Below are 22,779 nucleotides of genomic sequence, written 5' to 3' on the forward strand. Positions count from 1 at the left end.
ACAAATAATATGCCACTTGCCAAATTCTTTTCATCCGCTCAACTCCGGAAACAGCATAAAGATACCCACAGCTAAAAGATGGATTCCAGTTATGGCATTTTTTTTGTGGCACAGAGTAAGGTTCTAAGACCCAACACAAGAACTACTTAAACATTGCTCCTAATAGAAATATGCCACATTTTTTAATGGACCTCTTTACTCGCCTGTTTGGTATGCCGAAATTATGGAATTAGGTGGTTAATGTCGAAGTTGTTTGTGCAGAAACACTTTGAAATCTTGGAGGCAACAAAGTGGGTTAAAGTATAGTCATCAAAATAGATTAATAAAGTTAATCTTGGCTCATGTGTCAGTCTGAACATCTAAAATTAGTGAAGAGCACAAAAACAAGGAGGAAAGAACTGCGGGAGAACACCCAGACAGAAATGAGACATTAGTACTGTGCGTAGTCGATTTCAAAGCGACAAATAAAAGCTAACACATCTATTCCTGAAGAATTCATCAAATTTAACCCGTGTTTGCATTGTCAACACCTAAGATTACACTTCTGGGAAAGGCAGAATACTTTGTATCAGCATTCCAGGTATACCCTTCTAGTATTACGTCATGTCTGATCTAGTCTATGAATCTACAATTCACACGGGTAATACCCAACAATGGTCAAAAGGCACAATGACCCTAATAAAGCAAACGAATGAGTTTACCCTATGGAGAATGGCTGGTGCCGAGTGAAACAGCCCTATGCAAGCATTAGAATCAATAGAATAATTATAGTATTGAAACCCTGTTATTTTTATATTAATGCATAGACTTTTCAAGGATTGAAAAGTGACTATGCATCAGATGACAGTCCAATTAAACAGTCGCATGCAGGAACAGTTCAGTTTGAATGGGTCGTAATAACACGTTTGAAGTTTTATGAATATGTGCATTAGTATCTCCTGCTCTACAGTGTATTTATAAATATACACACACAGTAACAGTCAAATGTCTGAACACCCCTACTCATTAAAGGGTTTCTTTATTTTTACTATTTTCTACATTGTAGAATAGTGAAGATATCAAGTGTGTGTTAAATAAAGTGTTAAATAAAAATATTTTTTACATTTGAGATTCTTCAAAGTAGCCACCCTTTGCACACTTGGCATTCTCTCAACCAGCTTCAACTGGAATGCTTTTCCAACAGTCTTGCAGGAGTTCCCACATATACTGAGCACTTGCTGGCTGCGTTTCCTTCGTTCTGTGGTCCAACTCACCCCAAACCATCTCAATTGGGTTGAGGTCAGGTGATTGTGGAGGCCAGATCTGATGCAGCACTCCATCACGCTCCTTGGTCAAATAGCCCGTACACAGCCTGGAGGTGTGTTGGGTCATTGTCCTGTTGGAAAACAAATGACAGTGGGACTAAGCACAAACCAGATGGGATGCCGTATAGCTGCAGAATGCTGTGGTAGCCATGCTGGTTAAGTGTGCCTTGAATTCTAAATGAGTCACCAGCAAAGCTCCATCACACCTCCTCCATGCTTCATGATGGGAACCACACATGCAGAGATCATCCGTTCACCTACTCAGCATCACAAAGACATGGCGTTTGGAACCAAAAACCTCAAATTTGGACTCCTCAGATTTCCACTGGTCTAATGTCCATTGCTCATGTTTCTTGGCCCTTCTTATTGGTGTCATTTTGTGGTGGTTTCTTTGCAGCAAATCGACAGTGAAGGCCTGATTCACCCAGTCTCTGAACAGTTGATGTTGAGATGTGTCTGTTACTTGTACTCTCAATAATTTATTTGAGCTGCAATTTCTGAGGCTGGTTACTCCTCTTCAGCAGAGGCGAGCCAGACTTCATTTCCTGTGGTGGTCCTCATGAGAGCCAGTTTCATCATAGTGCTTGGTTTTTGCGACTGCGCTTGAAGAAACGGTCTTATTTTCCAGATGGACTGACCTTCATGACCGGTGTCTCTTGGCTTATTTGAGCTGTTCTTGCCATAATATGGCCCAAATAGGGCTCGCTTCTGTATCCCATCCTTAACTTGTCACAACATAACTGATTGGCTCAAATGCATTAAGGACATTCTTAGATTAATTTAAGGCACACCTGTTAATTTAAATGAATTCCAGGTGACTACCTCATGAAGCTGTCAAGGAAAAGGATGGCTACTTTGAAGAATAAAAAAAGGTTTGACATTTGGTTACTACATTATTCCATGTGTTATTTCGTAGTTATTGTCACCACCATTATTCTACGACGTAGAAATTAGTATAATTATTTTTTAATCACTGTCAGAAGCAGCTGCGTCCAAACTTGACTGGTGCTGTATATCTCCATCAGATGTAGGGTGATCATTTTACAGACCACATTGGTAGTGAATCAGATGAGCGACTCCTTGACAAGGCATAGTAGTGTATGAGCTGCTTACTAGGTTGGAGTTACCTTTGTTTTGGACCCTAGTGTTTCAGCTGCAGCCAGCCCTTCCAGTTACACCTACAGAAGGCAGCTCCCGGGGTTCTCCAACAACACGCGTAACCACAACAAGAGTAGCGATAAACAGAAAGGACGGAGGAGACAGAGCAGCAGTGTTGGAATTGTGAGCATGAAGAGTATAGCAGGTGCACAGGTTCCAGTTAGACAGTGTTTTTTGGATGAGTATTCACCTTGTGTATGTGCGTGCAGATATGAATGTTGCAGTGTACAAATATGCATGTGTGCACGTGTTGTGGCCAGACACCAGTTTTAATTGTGTTAGTCCGTGAACCAGACCAAGGTAGTACATTCATAAAACTGGTTAAAAAACGCAAGACAACAAAAAAAAAAACAAAAAAAAAAAATCAGCAAGTTAGTAAAATTCTTACTAAGAATGTTTTATTAAAATAAATGCCAAGGGGTTAATAAGAAAAATAACAGCATACACCATCAAAACTAAATGCAAGCATGTAAAAATACTTATGACAAGAAAAACAAATAAAGTCGCTAATGAGTTAAACAAGCTAGGATTTGGCAAGAAAACCAAATTTAACTCTAGTAAAGTCAACACTCCCCACTAGAGACAGATTTCAAGATGGGGGGGGGGGGTTAAAAAACAAGTTGCAGTGGGCATCAAAAGAAAGTCCGAAAAAAGATTGTATAATACACATATAAAATGAGATTAGAAAAATACATTATAAACCTGTAACAATGGCTGTAAATTACATTATCATACATGTAGTAGGCAGGCCAGAGTGAATACGGTACAGTTCACCATACACATGGACTAAACCAACCTTACACGATGACACAGCGTAACATTGCAGAGGGAATATGTCTTAATACTGTCAAAATGCTGAATTGTCATCTCTTGCTCCACTTTAATATTGCATTTTTTTTAAATAGAAGAATTCATAACACTGAAAACAAATGCATTACATGTTCTCTGTGACAGCATGTATGAGAAAAATAAAAGTGTCAGACTGCCAGGGAAGGTGAAATATTTAATAATCCATAATGTCTCGATTTGATATACTTTATTTTCTTTGTAATTAGATATACCCCATTTAGTTTGAGTAACTGAAAACTGCTTAGTTGTGAAGTCAAACGTGTTAGCCATAAAGAGGTAAGGACCCTTTTTCTTGTCTGTATACTGCATGTTGATCACTTCCAGAATTGGCACGGATGCACATTGTGGCGGGAACGTTTGACTAAGACCTAGTAAAAAATAAACTTCACCCAGCTCAAGCCCCATCATCAGTGCCTCCCCTTCCAATAGAAAACACCCCTGGACTACTATCTGGAAAAAGCATCTTGGGGCTTGAAGTCATGACTTGGCTTCATTTCCGAACTGTAGTGGGAAAGCATTAGCATGTTTTTTAATAAAAAAAAAAATAAAAAAAAATTGGTATACACGCAAATGCCTCTTCTCCTGTTGCTCACTCATTTTATATGTCCCTCATTTATTTCGCATTAATAAGATGTCCTGGCAGACTTCTGCATTGCTATTGGCAGTTTGTTCTTGGTAGAATAATCACAGTAACCAGAAATCAATGCAACAATAGCGATAACCTAATTCAAAACGAAGAGAAATAAGAAATACAACTTGTTCGGATGGCAGAGGGTAAAAAATAATCATAAAACTAAAACCTTAACTTATACTTGGGAAGACGAACCATGGCACATATTTTAGCTGGTCATACGACTGCTATTCTTTTTGCATAGAATAACTTCAGTAGCTCAGCAATAATGACAGGAGCTACCCTGCGCAACACTTAAGAGCTTATCACAGAAGCCGTTCCTCTCTGCGCATTCCTCGTTGGTGCTGGATATTATCGAACAGAATGTTAACACTCGGAAAAAGAAACGACCGTCGATAAGGCACTTTTTCTATCTTCTCTGAATGTCTCTCCCTCGCTTCGTAACCCTTACATCCTTGCAACGTTTGTAGGTATGACTATTTTGGTCTTTATTTTCCTAGCCAATAATATCCAAAGTAACAGCATCTTCATCACCACCTTTTTTCTCTACACTATTTTTTGTTGCATTTTTTTATATTTTGTAACTGCAAGTGAAGTATAAAAAGCTAAAATCGCCAAAAATATATTTCTCTTCTCCAGGACCCTGTAAAAGTATCCAATTGTGTTCTCTATCTTTAATATGCAATGACAGGTATCTACATATATAACAGGTATGTAAATAAAGCAATCTGAACAGGCAGGCATGGCTTTCACATCCTATTTGTTTTCTTCTCTTGAGAAAGAATGAGAAACTGTCATGGGCTAAGGATCTGGACCATACCTTTATGGAGACACATTGTGGATGTGCTAATTGGGAGACTTCAAAATGGTATGGCGAGAGTTAGAAATAAATACACCCCCCCCTCCCCAAATCAAATAGATTCTTATTTGCATGAGAGCAAGTATCATGACCCCATAAAGAATTGATTGGTATCAAATTTGAAAGAAAACTACAAAATATTCTAGCAAAGAGAATTGGCCAAATGCTGATACACAATATGAAAATGGGTTTTTGGCAGGGGTGTAAATATAACCAAAAATAAAAGGCAAAATCAAAGAAAATTTGAAAACAAAATGTATATTTACAAAACTTCACTATAAAGGACTCCCCCCCCACCACCACCCTCTTTAGTGTCAATCGGCTTTTTCTCTTCATGGGAAACTAGAGCTTTGTGTGATAAACAACCTTGATCTTTTTTGATTGGCTGTCAACTCACACTTAAACATGAGCGAAATCACATCCTTTCAAGCTCTAAAATTACAGCACGCTCTCTGCAGTTAGATACATATTTATATAGATATAATTCAACTCGAACCCCTTTGGCTAATTACACAAAACACACTTAATACTTTTTTTTTTGTCTTTTAGATCACAGCTCGTATAACTCGATGGGATTCTCCAAATGCATCAGGCACTGTACATACACTTGTGAAGTACATACACTTGTGAAGTGTAGAGGAGCATAGTTAAGGTCAGTAGCTAGTCAACTATATATCCATTGCTCCGCTGTGCCCTAACCCTCAACACTTTCATTATAGTAATAAAAAAGCTCTCTCCTCCCCAGCACCCCTTCCTAGCCTCCGCTAACTGCCCATGATAGGCCTGCCACCACAAAAGCGGCATTTGGAGTTCTTACAACCTGCTTCGTCTGGCTAGTTCTTCAGAGCTAATCAGAGCTAATAAGTGTATTAACGAGAAAACAAAATCAAGTAAAAACCAAATAAACAAAATTATAATAAGCTCAATTCGCAATCAATGTAGCCATGCTTTTAACAGACAGCTGTTCAGGGCACACCCAGAATGTGTCAGCATACCATTAAGTCTCAGTTTCAAAATACAGGACTACATGAACAAGTTGGAGTGTAGCTTCTCTTTCCTTTCATTTCTTTCATTGCCAGCAAGTAGGTGTGGAATGGGTGGGGTTAAGGGAATGAGGGACTTGGCATTGCATGTTGGATGGAGAATGAGGCCATGTTTTGGAGAGACAGCCTGGGTTCAGTTCCCATTTAGCGTCGTTTAGTGAATACTAGTGAGATCACCGAATCAGAGCAGGTATGGGTGGGGTTGTGGACACGGAGGGTGGGATCTTTATTGCTATATAAATTCAGTGCAGATTCATTAGTAACAATACATACACATCCACCCAGTTTGTGATTCATGAAGAAAAATAAATGGGAATTCAACTCAATGAACAGAAAGAAATAAAAACCAACTGTTGGGTTTGTATGATAGATAGTGTTAAAAACCATTTGGTTTTTATCAAAAACATGTTAGGGTAACTGTACGGACAGGAGCCCCTCTCACTGCATCCGAGAAGCTAGCAAAAGGCAATTACCAGTTAACTGATCAGCAGGCAGGCTTGGGGCGGCTCGTCATTGGGTGAAGAGTTCAGAGGTCAGAAGGTCATGTGTTAGTTGCCGGTGGCGGCTAGGTGGTTAGAAACAAAAAACAAAAGAAAAAAAAGATAGAAAGGATATTAGTGTCAGCAAGAAGAGACTAATGACATCATTTTAACAATAAAATGAATGCAATCTTTTATTCCCCCTAATTTCCCGCCAAGAAACCCAGCTAATGTTGTTATAATCGTGACGTTGTTACATGATCACAACTACTAAGCCCCCAACCTAAACCAAAACGCAACATTGCCCCCAGTCCCCACAAACAGAAGCAAAGAAAACATACGCTTACAAAGTAAACAAATAAAGTGTTTTAGTTTTCGCGGTTGGAATGCAAGTTAAACAGTGTGATTAGTGGTAAGAAGACTTAACACTAGTTTATGTAATGAATCGATGAATCACTGTTTCCGATCCCTTCTCTTTATTTATATACAGCAGCCATAAACACATTTGTTATATAAAAATAATAATATAAAATTACAGTACCTCGTGTACAATTGAAATTTTATTTTTTAAATTTGATTTCAATACTTAAAATACACCGGAGAAAGAATGTAAACTAGCTTAGATTAAGTAGGTCAGTGTTACATAAACAAGACAAATCAAGACAATTCAAGAGGGAAAAAATGGTGCATGGTAGCAACGAGGCTACTTTGTAGTGTTGTCTACTTTTCCCAGTTACCGTTTAGTCACTTTCCACTGTTCCTCACAAGTAGAACATAAATTGTTATGTATGGAACAAGTCTGACCTATTTTAGGATCTAATCTCAGAGGAATTAAATGTTGCTTGAACACTGCGTGTACTACCTGTTCTGTCACCAAGGGTCACAGTTCATGTAAACCAAAGCAATCAAGATCGCTTTTGCCTGAGCATTGAAATAGTTCTCACGGTACTCCATAACTATGTAAACAATGTGCATACCACAGTCAACCATTTAGGTGGTGTGTGTGTACGTGTGTAGAAAGGAAGGTGGTCCTTCTGTAGCTCAGTTGGTAGAGCATGGCGCTTGTAACACCAGGGTAGTGGGTTCGATCCCCGGGACCACCCATACGTAGAATGTATGCACACATGACTGTAAGTCGCTTTGGATAAAAGCGTCTGCTAAATGGCATATATTATTATTATTATTATTATTATTATAAGGTGGTGAAAATTTCCGGCAATGCAATCAACAGTCAAAGTGAAGTATCTTAGAGACTAAACTAACCTCTGTCTGCGGTCACAATCCTTTGGTAAGGACGGACCCGCGAGTCATGCCGTCTCACTTTAGTAGCCATTGCACCTAGATTGCAACAGGTCCACAAGGTTAGAAAACATTCACTTCAGGAAGGGAAAACAAGTCTTACAGTAACACATATACATAAAATATACAGACATGTATAAAAAAAACACATTTGCTTTAACTTGATATCTATAAAAGTACAACTTAAGTAATACAATTCCATAGTACACAGTGTTAGAGGATTCTTTGAAAATGGCAGGCAGGGGGACAGGGGACTAAGGCTATCTAGAAGATAAACATGGCCCAGGAGGTGGATTGAGAAAAATTGAGGTGTGAAGGTCCAAAGCAGCTCAGATCCTAACTGGATAGTGCTAGACACTACCTGGCTCTCTCACGTCAAATGAAGACAGACATTTCAATTATCCTAGTGCATGGTTGGTCTGGATCTCATACATGGAAATATAGTAAAATACTTATACGCCTCAGTAAGGTTGTTGTATGGTTGCATAGGAACTGTGACCGTGCGTAGAGATCATTTTGTGTGTGGAAGGTAAATCCTTGTTGCTCTAAAAGCCTAGCTAAAGCGAGGTGCAGTCAGCAAAACACAATTTCAGAACTCAGGGGTCGTATTTCTTGGGCTTTTATCCAACCGTCAATATTTCCGATTTAGTTTGAGTCGGGGAAAGATGGCCTCCCAGATTTCAGGGGCGAGAGAGAAACAGCGTGATTGCTGGGGTGGCCATATTTCTCTGCTCTTCATTACCCAGAGAGCGTTTAAAGAGTTTTGTGACAGAGGCCTTCATTGGCTAAATGGTGGCCGTCCCCACAGAATGGGTCACCATGACAACCACCTGGGCATCCAGTCAAATCGCATACTACTAAACGCTCTTAGCTGCAGTCATCAAGTGAACACTAAAGGAGACTTCACTCAGAATGTTATCTGTAGGATCAGAAGGCTTGGGGAGGTTTCGATGCTGGAATGGGCCAGTGATGGTTACATCACATTTGAAAACAGCCAAACAGCCCTGGCAGGTAGGAAAACGGCAATGGTTCACAGGGATGGTTGATGGCTATGCCAGCCCGCCCACATTCCAATCTGTAGCACCAGATGTTCTGAGGTTTCCTAAAGCTAAGGCCTGAGCAGCGCTTGTAGAGAGAATTGGTGGTGTTCCAATGGGTCTCCTTTGAAGGCACCGATCAATACGGCAAGAAAATAAAAACACACTAAGCTGCTGTGCCCTCCAAGTTAGAGAGAGAAAAGCCAGTAGGCTCTGTCCTACACAACAGCTCCCAGAGACATCCCACACACGCACCGACACAGGTCAGTTAACATGACAGTCCTGTGATGTCAGGATCAATACCTAATTCACCCCTTATAGTCGAATTTAAGATGCATTAAAAAATCCAACAAAATCAGCCAGTTGAATGGTTTGACTATTATGATCACTATGGAAAGGGGAGAGATGATACATTTTGCTTTACGACCTCCACAATTGTCACGGGACTCGTCTGAAGCTAACCGGTACCGTTTTTGTTAAATTAATGGAAGTATGAAGGAATTTTTTATTTTATTTTTTAAACACATCTTGTCGATTTAGGGCAGACAATTTATTATACTTTTTCGGACTCTCCTTTTTGCCATTTATGAAATTGTTATTCAATGCATTTCTATGGACTTTAGTAGTAAAGGCCAAAATCAATATTTTATCAAATAATTAAATTGATACCTAAATGGGGTCCTGAAATCCTAAATCAAATAGCTAAATAATCCATGGTATGACCATCTTAAAATAATTCCAGATGTCAGTTTAGCATCTCCCCCGACGTCTTCGATTAATGAATTAAAGCAGCGGCACAAACAGGAAAGTCCTCTGTCGAAACTCAATTAGGTATGCTGTGGCACACTCATTATTTGGACGAATTCAGGGTTTAACGGGCTCCATAAAACGACTTCAGGAAACTAGGCGTATGTCGCACGTCACTACTTCACAGGAGAGGCATTTTAACGTCAACTAAAATACTTGGGCAGAAATGCATTCTGGGGAATGTGAACTTTCACGTGCCTTAAACCTAATATATATATATATATATTTTTTTTTAATTGTTAAATTACGAGGCCAGTTGGTTTAGCCACGGAAAAAGACAGGAACCTTCCCGCTAGAGATGGGCTGAATATGCCGGGAGATGAGTTTGGATTGGTCTGCCATGTAACATACTTCGGTTTATAACATGAGCAGCTCGGTATGTGTTGATAGTACTTTCTACCCTGCCCTTTTTGAAATGTACAACGTTAGCCATCGACAACAGTTGCTACTTCTCAACTTTGATGCCATGAATTTAGCAGGCGCTATCGACAGATTAGTTGGGAAAAAATGATTAGCTACTTCCTGCACATGCCACGGTCAGTGTGAACTGGAGTGACTGGACAACACTGGCCAAACAGCTTAGAAACAAACAAGTTAAATGGTTCGTCTGCCGTGAAGCGTTCATCCATGTATACGGGTAAGAGTCTAGCTAGATTCTGATATATATATATAGATATATATTAGCTAGGTGTGTCTGGGGGTGATTACGGCCACCAATTGTACTTCATGAACACGTCTAGACAATAGTGACCCATTTACTTAGCGAGATGTAGCTGGGGGTTGGTCATAACATTTCCTTCACATGACCCATCAATATAGACTAATCTAACAATTAAAAATATTTTGTATCTGAATCCTTTGTCGATTAAGGCAGCCCCCCGCACCTCCGATTCAGATGGGTTGGGTTAAATGCGGAAGACATTTCAGTTGTACAACTGACTAGGTATCCAGTTTGTCTATTTTTTATAATATTGTTACTTGTAAACATTTCACTAATGTTTACACCTGTATCCTGTGCATGTGACAAATCAACATTGATATAGTGTGTGTTTACCACACATGGTAATGTGAAGAACATTACCTGCACCAAAGTCAGATTAGTATATAGGCCAAGGACTAGTTAGTGTATTTCTACCTGCACTTTTCCCTTATTGTAGGCTCCTACTTTCATCACGGTCTTGAAATCTTTGGTTGTTTAAACTAAATCACTCTGTTCAGCTAATGCCTCATGTAAATCCCTAAAAGAGATGTGTTGGGCTAAGGCTTAAGAGGGTGTGAACACTGAATGGGTGGAGACAAAGAGCTCTCCAGTAGGTATACCAAAATATTCAAGGACCATTTTCTCAAAAGGTGGGATTATAAGTTAATCAACTTTCAAAGCAGAATTACTTTCTCATTGTTCTTCAACTTATGATATACAATGTTCTAGCTCTGAGTCTACTTTTATCCAATGTAAGAATAATATATATTTTTAAAGTTTTTAAAAATTGCTACATAACACCGAATCAAGGCGGTTAGTTACAAATGTTAGTCATTATCGTCTATTTTGTTGAAAATGTTTCTTTGGCAGCATATTGCATACACACCCGGACCTACAGAATGTAATTCCCACAGCTGACGTAATGACTGGGGAATGTCTGTGGCTTGTACTAAATTGAAGTTCAAGAAGGTGAAAACTGAGACAAATGGAAAAATGAGAACAGTAAATTTAATGAACTTCCCCACCGGGACAAAGGGGACTTTCTACTGGCATCAAGGCCAGAGCTGCAGAGTTGGTTGGGGAAAAACTGAATTATTTCAAAAGCTGTTGAAATCCAGGGGGAGCCACCGCCAGACTGAATCTGCCTCTTGCGAGTGCATAAAAAGGCAAGAACGCGGGTGTGTGAAATCATGCATGTCCCTGTCAGAGAGTATGTGTGTGTGTGTGTGTGTGTGTGTGTGTGTGTGTGTGTTCTCAGACAAGGCAACAAAACTTGAGCCAGGAAAAGGATTTGGTGGGGAGATATGAAAAATGTCTAACTGAGAAAAAAAAATCCCTGTCCCCCTTGCCCTTTATTAGCTGTGTACAGCCATTAGGTCATAAGGTCACACCAATAACTCTATTTTCTTTCAGCTGGATACAACATATTTACCTTTTAAGTCCTGACTGTGGCTCATCGAAGCCGCGTCCAAAAACCCAGGGTAAAACAAGCTGCCTTCCTGTCCGGGGCTAAAGGGGCCGCCGCCCAGGCCCCAGGGTCGCTTACCTAGAACCCCACTGTGGTCGATAGGGTACTCCAGCAGGGAGGTGGGTGCCAGGGCGTACGGGTAGTCGTACGGGGAGGCGTAGATGATGCCGCCGTCCGGTGAGGGAGGCACCAGTGTGGGGGTGCCATTGTGCAACATGCCCTGCATTTGGGGTTGTCGGATGATGTTCATGATGGGGGTACCTCCCGGTGTGGGGGGCCTCATTTGCTGATGGGGGGCCATCATATGCCCCTGGGGTGCCTGTATTAGGCGGGGGCCCTGAGCGGCGGCTGCCGCCGCTGCAAGAGAGAACGCAAGGGGGTCTGCCATAAGCAAAAAGAGTGAAAGACAGAAAGATGGAGAGACAGAGATACAAGACAAGGGGGTAAAGATGTGGTGTGGGTGACCAAAATCACAGGTCGAGAAGGAGGTTGGAAAATATAAAATAGCAGGAAAGGGGGGTAGGGGGAGGAGGAGGGGGGTGAAAAAAAGGAAAATTAGTCCATGCAATGATCAGGGTGAACCAGCATACCAAAAATTGAGTAAAGAAAATAAGAAACCCATACCAAAACAAGATACGTTGCTAAAATGATGCCATTACCCCAATGCACAGAGCATATTAATCATACCAATCACTATGACAACCACAAATTAATGTACTGCGGACGGTACAAGTGATCAAAACAAAACACACAAAGCAACAGAAATTAAGCCACTGGCAACAGAGGAGACGAGGAGTGCCAGTTTCTGATATGGACCAATAGGATTAGGTCAATCCCCAGAAAAGACAATTGAGACTATTGGACGACTCTGGGCCTATGAGGCCTTGAGTGGGACCGACTAGTTGATATTGGCCAATACTGGATATATAAGTACAGTTCAGATTCACTCGACTCCTCTACATGACCCTGAGACCATTTTGGTTGGCTGACAAAACCAATAAAAGATTGTCCAAATGGCTTTGCATATGTTCAAACGTCGTACCACACAACAGTTAAATCACTGACGGCTGGGGCGACTGAATCAATGTTTTACATGTAGCTCTTTGGCCCGTGATTTGGTGGCTGTCTAGGCTAATTCACATTAAGTAGCACTAGTCCGGTTATATCCATTGGTTTTACAAACCAATGTCAAATGCCAAGTCAAATAAATAAATAAATAAAAATTCTCAACACTTCAAGCCTTTTGGACTGACCAAACATGCAAAACAAATAAATGTATCGCCATCACTGATATCATTCAGTAACAAATGATAATGTAAAGAGTAAATGGTCAAGTGAAAGCAGTCACGCCCCCCCAATTTAAAAAATAAATAAACATTACAATGCATTTATTTAAAATCACAGGCATGAAAGTTCAGAAACTGCAAGAGCACTGGGTGGGATGAACTCCACAGAAAGTAACACTGGTGATTGGAAATCAAAACTGTAACAGACACGTGAACTTCATCATGCAGAGATGACAGTGATTTCTGTGATGCGCTGAAGGCATATAGAAACCACCTCGAGATTGCAACAAATTGGGATTGCATCCATATTGGGAGGGAGGGAAAGGAGCACAGAGGGGAGAGCGGCGAGAGGGAGGGGTGGAGGGGACATTGCTCTACTTTGATACAGGTGGTTTGTGAGGTAGGTAGACACTGGTTGGACAACACTTCAGAGGAAAAGTGCAGTCTACAAAGGAAATTTGGTCAAGACCCATGACACTGTAATGACGAAATACATGAACCTAGTAGAGGCACACAGTATATCATGAGCATGTTACATTTCTTCTTCACCGTGGTCATTAAGAGATTCTTACACGTCAATAAAATAAAAGATTGATTATGATCAACGTGGCGTGTCACGTTAGTCAATGTGGATCAAAACAGGACCTTTAGTGAATGTGGTTGTAACGCTTACGTGTCTTGATGTTGGTGTCACGGTACGTCCCGTTGAGAATGGCCAGCTCCATCAGCTGCATCTTCTTCAGATTATCCTCTCCTTCCGCCTGGAACAAACAAATCGAGTCATTTCAAGTGACAAGTCACTTCGCTGTGCCACTATTGCAAGAGGGACATGGGGACAGAAAAACCACGTGGGTCACAAAATCATTAGTGCAGACTGTAGCAATCTGTAAACGGAACACTGGTTTGCAATGAAAACGAGTTATTGGACAAACTCAGGCAGGTCCCCTTCCGGTTTTGTTTGCTTCCTAGTGAATACGCCCCAGTTCGTTCTCCATAAGCACAAGTCGCATGGGGTGGAAAGCACAGATGGGCTACAACACCATTGTGACGTTGCTGCATCTCACTCTTTACTAAAATCGCTGACAGACATTAGGCAGGGAAAACGTACGCATAAACCACCACCCTATCAGCAAGATAATTACTGTATTTTTTTGGGGTTCTCGTGCGCACTCAAATGCACAATAACAGCCCAGTTAATGTCAGTCCTGTCAATTAATGTTTGGAAAAATAAATACAAAAGCGCTGCCTCTGTCATTATCACCCAAATTAGTCAAGTGAAATGATTCATGTAGGGCAATTAAGTTAGCAGCCGCCCCCTGCCATTTCCCCCCTGAAGTGACTAACCCCTTCATAACCATGAAAATGCAGTGATTTTCCAGGTAGTGGAGCTTAATAAAAGTAGGACCAGTGTGATTTCAGCAGACAGACAAGATATAAGGCTGCAGACAGGAAAGCCCCCCCCCCCCCAGACTTCACATCTGCTCTACGCTTTAGAAAGACAGGTGCTTCATGGATGCACCTGTAAAGGAATACTCGAGCCCCGATCTCAGACCCAAGCTGGTCCGGATCCAGAACCAAATGTCACGGGTCTGGGTCGGATCTGATATGATTGTCATGGTTATGTGTAATTAACGGACTTGTCCGAAAGGAACATTTCAGATGCGAACGTGACTGCTGCAGTAGAGAAATTGTATAAGTTAAGCTGCTGCGCTTGCTTTCACGAGTGGGGTGTGTAGCTTGTTGGCCAATCATAAGTCAAAGTGGCAATAGGCTACAGTTGGAGACTCCATGTGTGGCCAAAGTTAAGATACCAAATCAATGGAAGATAGAGTTAAAATGAAAAAGGAGGATAGGTTACAATGACCAGGAGACAACAGGTAGGCTGCTACTTAAAATTTGAATGGAGGTGTTTGGCAGCAGGTAGCCTAGTGGTTAGAGCGTTGGGCCAGTAACTGAAAGGTTGGTGGATCGAATCCCTGAGCTGCTGAGGTCAAAAATCTGTCCTTCTGCCCATGAACAAGACAGTTTAATCCACTGTTCCTAGGCCGTCATTGTAAATAAGAGTGTTCTTAATTGACTTCCCTAATTAAATAAAGAATAAATAAAATAAATTGGTGAATAGGCCTACAGTGCATTTGGAAAGTATTCAGACCTCTTCACTTTACACGTTTTGTTACAGCCTTATTTTAAAATGGATAAAAAATATCCTCAATCTACACAATGACAAAGTAAAAAAAAAACAGGTAAAGAATTTCATTACAAATACAAAACTGGAATGCCTCATTTACATAGGTATTCAGACATTGCTATGAAACTCTAAATTGAGCTCTGGTGCATCCGGTTTCCAGAGATGTTTCTACAACTTGGGAGTCCACCTGTGATAAATTCAATTGCTTGGACATGATTTGGAAAGGCACACCCCTGTCTATATAAGGTCCCCCAGTTGACCGTGCATGTCAGAGCAAAAACCCAGCAATGAGGTTGAATAAATTGTCAGTAGAGCGCCGAGACAGGATTGAGTCGAGGCACAGATTTGGGGAAGGGTACCAATAACTATCTGCAGCATTGAAGGTCCCCAAGAACACAGTGGCCTTCATTCTTAAATGGAAGAAATTTGGAACCACCAAGATTCCCAAATCTGGCCGCCCAGCCAAACTACGCATGTGGGGGAGGAGGGCCTGGTCAGGGAGGTGTGACCAAGAACCCGATGGTGACTGACAGAGCACCAGAATTCATCTATGGAGATGGGAGAGCCTTCCAGAAGGACAACTACCTCTGCAGCACTCCACCAATCAGGCCTTTATGGTAGAGTTGCCAGATAGAAGGCACTCCTCAGTAAGTCACGACAGGCCAATTGGAGGAGTTTGCCAGAAGTCACCTAAAGGACTCTCAAACCATGAGAAACAAGATTCTCTGGTCTGATGAAACCAAGATTGAACTATTTTGCATGAATGCCAAGCGCCACATCTGGAGGAAACCTGGCACCATCCCTATGTATTTCAGCGGCAGGGAGACTAGTCAGGATCGGGGGAAATATGAAAGGAGAAAAGTACATAGATCCTTGCTGAAAACCTGCTCCAGAGCACTCAGGAGGTTCACCTTCCGGAGATGGGGCGAAGGTTCACCTTCCAACAGGACAGCGACTAAGCACACTGTCCTTGAGTGGCCCAGCCAGAGCCCGGACTTGAACCCGATCGAACATCTTCGGGGAGACCTGACTGAGCGTGAGAGGATCAGCAGGGGATGGGAGAAACTCCAACTACAGGTGTGTACTGAGTAAAGGGTCAAGCATACTTACGTAAATGTGATAGTTTTATTTTATACATTTGCCTAGAAGGATCAGAGCCCATTTCAACAACCTCAAGAGTGGGGGAGCGAGAGGCCACTTCACATTTTCTACACCAGGCCTGCTGGCCTAATGAGACACATTCACAGAGAATGGCTAAAGCTAACCCTTCAACCTGGAAATGACCTCAAATCACTGCTAAATAGCTGTTAGAAATCACCACAGTGCCCAGTCAGAGGGCCCAGTTTACACATTTCTAGTATCCAATCAGGGGTGGTTGTGGTAGCGTGGACATCTTTATCTACCCATTCTGTTAAGATTCTCTGTAGTCTGCCTCCTTTCCCTTTTTACCATCACAGATTAAATCAAATTGTGACCCCCGCTGACTTTCTACACAGCTTCTCCAATCCGGAAGAATTTTCATAAATGAGTCCCAGGAACGAGACAGCTTGTTTTCTTTCTCTGCTCCTTTTTTGGCCTCAAACTGTGTCAGCCTGTTTGGATCTGAGCCAAAGGTGATTTTAAGACAAAACTAATGAGCCCTCCCCCAAAAAACGGAGAAGCAGTCATGGCGAGGTTGAGTGTGTTCAGTTGCACATGTGGTTTTCGGTGACAAAAATGTGGCATGAATCAAGATGGCTCTTCTGATTCTCTTTGAGAAAAATAGTTCAAAAGCCTTTACACAGAGCAAGACTGGCGGTAGAATCTGACCGTGGTTAGAGAACTGAGTCAGTGTTGAGACCGAGAAAAGTCTCCGCCTCAGGTGTCTGCAAGGTCACTAAGTCTTTACTTTACCCTCTGTCCCAAACAAAGGCCGACTGTGTTGCCAGTAACTCATTTAGAACACTGCTACAATGTTCTGTTTAATGTGCAAACTGGAGAGCGGACAGATGTTGGAGCGTGAGATTGAATAACCATTGGGTGGTTTCCCCTCACAGCACACCTGAATGCTCGCTGACGCGGTTAACCTTTTAAAATGCAGGGCGACATAATGAGCGTTAGAAAGTCGTTTTCCCTTTCAGGGGGGGGGGCCTGGCTGGTTTTAGGCGTGTGTAGTTGATAGTTGGGAGGGGGTGAGAGTTGCAGGCAGACAGGGACAGGAAAGAGCCAACGGATGATTGATCTGAAGGTTGGGAGAGTTAAAAATGCTACCGGGGCAGGGGTGTCACCATCCTCATCTATCCAGCGCTGCATAGCATTGCAGGTGGAGGTGCTGTTTTTGAGGGGCGCAAAGGAAAATAGAGGGCAGCAGAGGGAAGGGTATACAGATCCTGTTTGAGAGGGAGGTGTGTGTGCGGCATAGAGGAAAACGAAGTATGCCTAGTGTGTGTGCGCGCCGAGAGCAGAGGCAAACAGAATGTAAAACTGGGCGGGCGGGCACACCTCAGGAATCCTGCTGGCACAGCTTTCGTCATACCACAGCAGGCTGTTACTAAAAATGCCCTAATGGCCACAAGGAAACAGATACATGTATGCCACTGCATTAGTCAACATAACAAGGCTATTATAAATATGACTTACTACAACACTGGTTGTATGGAGTGATTTGTGAGTTGGAACTTGGTCACACTAAAGCCACAGAAAGTGGGTGTCTACTGGCTTCTACTATCTAGCAGTGGGTCGACTAAGAAAGCACTCCTGAATGAATGTTTCATGTGCCAGGCTGAAGGGACTACATGTTTGATGGCCTTGTGACCGTTGTGCCATCACAATACACACTCTTGAGTGGGCACTCCTCACACTCCTGTCTCCTCAAACATTCAGGACAGGAGATGCAGAGTGTGGGGGAAATCTCGGAGAGGCAATGGGCTGCCCAATTCCTGGGAGAAATGTGGCCTGGATTACAAGGAGTGAAGGTTTCCCCCTTTACCGTCACACAGTCTATCAGCGAAAGCCACTCAATAAAACTGCTCTATCCACAGGAATCAGATTCAATCAATAAGACCTGTTTGTGAAATCAGTGGAGCAGTAATAGCTATCAGAGGGGAAGGGTGGTGGTGGGGGAAGCAAAGAGGTTGTCCCTCTGCCTACCTCACAGCCCTACGGATGAGGTCACACGAGGCATCTGCCGTGCCGACGCGAAAATGTTTGCTCAAGTCTGGCAGGGGCCCCTGCTTTTGTACCATAGAGGAGAGGGGGCGCGAGAGGGGAGAGCAAGACACAGGGAATGTAGGGAGAACAATCCCCGGTGGCCTGACATGCTGTTTCCTCTGTTTTTCTTCACTGGTCTAAGCTGCCAGTCATAACAAGAGGGGAGAGGCTGGGAGCAGGTCAGGTTGCTTTCCAAACGACTCAGAGACTGGTCGGCACGGCCACGAGGCAGAGAATGTAAGGGGTGAGGAATGAAAGGGGAAATAAGGTAGAGGAACGGTAAAGGGTGTGGTAAAAGACTGATGACTTCACGTTGAGCAACAAGGGGGTGGGGGTGCCTGAATACAGCCAGCTGTTCTCATCATACTCTCCTCAGTTTCCCTCCTAAACTAACATCTGGAGAAAAGTGATTACCTGCCACCGTGCCAAGACGTATCAAGAACTCGCCAGGGAGAGAGCGGGGGAGGATGTGAAAATTACATGTTAAAAAGTTGAACACCCAAAAAGTATCTACACTGAACAAAAAACATGCAATAATTTCAAAGATTTTACAGAGTTACAGTTCATAAGGAAATCAGTCAATTAAAATAAATTAACTAGGCCCTAAACTATAGATTTCACATGACTGGGAACACAGACATGCATCTGGGGCAGCAGGGTAGCCTAGTGGTTAGAGCGTTGGACTAGAAACTGGAAGGTTGCAAGTTCAAATCCCCGAGCTGACAAGGTACAAATATGTCATTCTGCCCCTGAACAGGTAGTTAAACCCACCGTTCCTAGGCCGTCATTGAAAATAAGAATTTGTTCTTCACCGACTTGCCTAGTTAAATAAAAGGTAAAATAAAATACAAATAAATCTTTTAGTCACAGGGCCTGGATCAGAAAACCATTAAGTATCTGGTGTGCAGCACAACCAGGGCTGTGGCGGCCATGACATTTTGTCAGCTGGTGATCAGTGCACTATGCATCATTCACAAGTGAATGCGTCTCACGGTAATGAACGTTAATTAACAAACATGTTTAGCATCTGTGGGCTACACTAGTTCAATTAGCAGGCAAGCTTTGCGAATAAATACCGTGGTATTTTGTATGTTATAGTAAGAACAATACAATTTAACATAGCTGTTTTCGCCAAATGATTTGAGTGGCCACATGCGGCTTAACAAAGAAACGGGTCCTCCTGTATGCTATTGTACAGTTATTTACGCAACTTAAACGTTAGAATATTGCAAATTCAAATATATATGATGCAACGAATAATGATTTGAAAAATGTTGCATGGAAAGGGGAGCGCTCTGCTCAGTTTCTTGCGCAGGCTGCATACACTTCAGTCTAATTCACAATTTGACAAGCACTTGATAATATTCTCATGCAGTATTCCCAATTTAATCTGGCCTTTACATCGCCTGCTAAAGTGTTAATTTAACAAATTTAACCGTTTTTAGAATGGCCCACAATTTTTGGTTTATATAATCCCATAGCCTGCACTGGAATAGCGAATCGAGGTTCCGAGCAGTTACTTTGTTTAAATGCCAGGTAGGCTACACAGTTTGTAAAGCGGATGTGCTTCATTTTTAAGAATTGAACAATAAATAGAGGCATGAGAAAGCTGTGATCATCTTTTAAAGTAGCAAGTAAAACGCTCTTCTCACACGCAATCTCCTGCAACACTACACAATCTGTCTCCTCACCACGCGCTCTCACCACTGGTGTCCCCCAGGGCTCTGTTCTTGGCCCTCTCCTATTCTCGCTATACACCAAGTCACTTGGCTCTGTCATAACTTCACATGGTCTCTCTTATCATTGCTATGCAGACGACACACAATTAATCTTCTCCTTTCCCCCTTCTGATGACCAGGTGGCGAATCGCATCTCTGCATGTCTGGCAGACATATCAGTGTGGATGACGGATCACCACCTCAAGCTGAACCTCGGCAAGACGGAGCTGCTCTTCCTCCCGGGGAAGGACTGCCCGTTCCATGATCTCGCCATCACGGTTGACAACTCCATTGTGTCCTCCTCCCAGAGCGCCAAGAACCTTGGCGTGATCCTGGACAACACCCTGTCGTTCTCAACTAACATCAAGGCGGTGGCCCGTTCCTGTAGGTTCATGCTCTACAACGTCCGCAGAGTACGACCCTGCCTCACACAGGAAGCGGCGCAGGTCCTAATCCAGGCACTTGTCATCTCCCGTCTGGACTACTGCAACTCGCTGTTGGCTGGGCTCCCTGCCTGTGCCATTAAACCCCTTCAACTCATCCAGAACGCCGCAGCCCGTCTGGTGTTCAACCTTCCCAAGTTCTCTCACGTCACCCCGCTCCTCCGTTCTCTCCACTGGCTTCCAGTTGAAGCTCGCATCCGCTACAAGACCATGGTGCTTGCCTACGGAGCTGTGAGGGGAACGGCACCTCAGTACCTCCAGGCTCTGATCAGGCCCTACACCCAAACAAGGGCACTGCGTTCATCCACCTCTGGCCTGCTCGCCTCCCTACCACTGAGGAAGTACAGCTCCCGCTCAGCCCAGTCAAAACTGTTCGCTGCCCTGGCCCCCCAATGGTGGAACAAACTCCCTCACGACGCCAGGACAGCGGAGTCAATCACCACCTTCCGGAGACACCTGAAACCCCACCTCTTTAAGGAATACCTAGGATAGGATAAGTAATCCCTCTCACCCCACCCCCCCTAAGTTTTAGATGCACTATTGTTAAGTGACTGTCCCACTGGATGTCATAAGGTGAATGCACCAATTTGTAAGTCGCTCTGGATAAGAGCGTCTGCTAAATGACTTAAATGTAATGTAAATGTAAATGTAAATGCAATTGTGCTATGACTGGGCTTATAAGAACACGTTTCACTAGGCTTTGTAGGCCAGGATTTCCCAAACTCAGCCATGGGGCCCTGGGTGAACTTTGTTTTGCCTTAGCACCACACAGCAGATTCAAATAATCAATTCATCAAGCATAGATTATTTGAATCCGCTGTGTGGTGCTAGGAAAACAAAAACAAAGTGTAGTTTGGGGAACCCTGCTGTAGGCTATGGGCTTTCCAACCACGTTCCAGGAGTCTTGGGCCTATAGGCTACATTGAGTTATTTGGCTACTTTAGTTGTGATGCAAAACATATCGGCATATCATTTGAAAATGTTGCAAAGAAAAATGCATGAACTACGCATCATTCACAAGTGATTATGTTCACACCATTCAGACAATTTTGTATTTAATCTCATCTTCACCAGTGCTTAATTTGAGCCAGATCCCGCCGGAACAGGACCTGACACCTCTCCCGTTTCGGACTTTCAATTCCAAGACCCTATTTGGCCGGAACCGGTACCTCATGGCATGAAAAATATTCACTTTTTATAATACAGAATTCCTAATAAAAGCGATTAAAAGTTCCTTAGACTTGCCTCTTTGTTAACTTCCTCCCAGGGCACACTGCCTCAGTGCTAACAATATAACATTGGTTCATAAGCACATGATTACTGCATAAAATAGCTGTAGGATCAACAGAGGTATTCAGGGAAGTTAGGGAAGGACATACCAAATGTCACAATCATGAAGTTCAGCCCCCTTTAAAACTTCTACTTCCAATTCTTTGAAATAATAGTAGAGAGCAAGTGCAGTAGTCATTTCAAATCTCGCCGCACTTTTCGAAGGCAACTTTCTTTTGTTTTCGCTGTTTGGAGAATCAGCAGCAGCCTCCACCAAGCACTGTTCATCTCCCAGTAGACTTAAAAACGCAATCTCCTGCAACACTACACAAGCCTGTCTAAACCAAACCCTCCCTTCACTCGCAGAAAGCTCCCTCACTTAAGACATGTCAGTTAACTAGCCTAGCGCTATCCTCATTAGCCATGCTAAACCCCCTCAGACATCAGCGTCGACCCAAACCAGCCACAGTCAGATTAGGAACTCAAACCAGCGGTGTTCCACCCCTCCGCTGACAATGCAGACTCCAGTCACATATTTTGTCATAGGTTACAGTGGTGACTAACTTTGTAGGGAAAGCTGTGGTGGAGTAGAATTAGCATAGCAGGGCCTGACACTGTGCTGGCTGGCTGTATGGGGCTTGTTAGGAGCTTTTATTGGGCCCGAGTGGGCAGCCTTGGTGCTCAGCAGTAGCCCTATCAATATTCTGCCGTGCTCAGGGCTGCCAGAAAGACAGCGGGTCATTACTGAGGAAGAATTTGATGCGAGAAAATGTGTTTCTCCCCTTACTGTCCTTCCTAAACACACGAGACAGCATTTCTCACATGGTCTCGGCCACTAGCAACACTCCCAATGTGGGTACCATTAAAGTACACACTGGATAGGAAACAAAAGTTTGGCTACATCAGAGTACACAACTAAAAAGGGAACATAAAAAAGAAAAAGAGAAGAAAACGAAACTAGGAAAACAGATTTAATAAGGGGCAATTGAATGTATGTGTATTTGCCTGTGCTATCCTTGACAAACAAGATATTACCGCCTAACAGCAGGATG

General features: G+C 42.8%; 1 protein-coding gene across 3 annotated transcripts in view; it reads right to left on the bottom strand.

The window, feature by feature from the left end:
• Positions 1 to 2,838: 2,838 nt before the first annotated feature.
• Positions 2,839 to 22,779, bottom strand: part of qkia (QKI, KH domain containing, RNA binding a) — a 79,740-nt gene continuing 59,799 nt past the window's right edge. The window contains exons 5-8 of one of the 3 annotated variants that reach the window (XM_046366437.1): positions 13,594 to 13,681; positions 11,599 to 11,991; positions 7,587 to 7,661; positions 2,839 to 6,409 (exon numbers count right to left, since the gene is read on the bottom strand). In XM_046366437.1, the coding sequence (XP_046222393.1) occupies positions 6,393 to 6,409; positions 7,587 to 7,661; positions 11,599 to 11,991; positions 13,594 to 13,681 (573 nt within the window). In that variant the 3' untranslated portion in view covers positions 2,839 to 6,392. Of the gene's footprint in view, positions 6,410 to 6,782; positions 7,662 to 11,598; positions 12,016 to 13,593; positions 13,682 to 22,779 lie in introns of those variants that run through there. The other 2 variants (XM_046366435.1, XM_046366436.1) reach the window with 2 other exon arrangements.

This window comes from Oncorhynchus gorbuscha, linkage group LG10 (assembly GCF_021184085.1).
Source record: "Oncorhynchus gorbuscha isolate QuinsamMale2020 ecotype Even-year linkage group LG10, OgorEven_v1.0, whole genome shotgun sequence".
Lineage (NCBI taxonomy): Eukaryota > Metazoa > Chordata > Actinopteri > Salmoniformes > Salmonidae > Oncorhynchus > Oncorhynchus gorbuscha.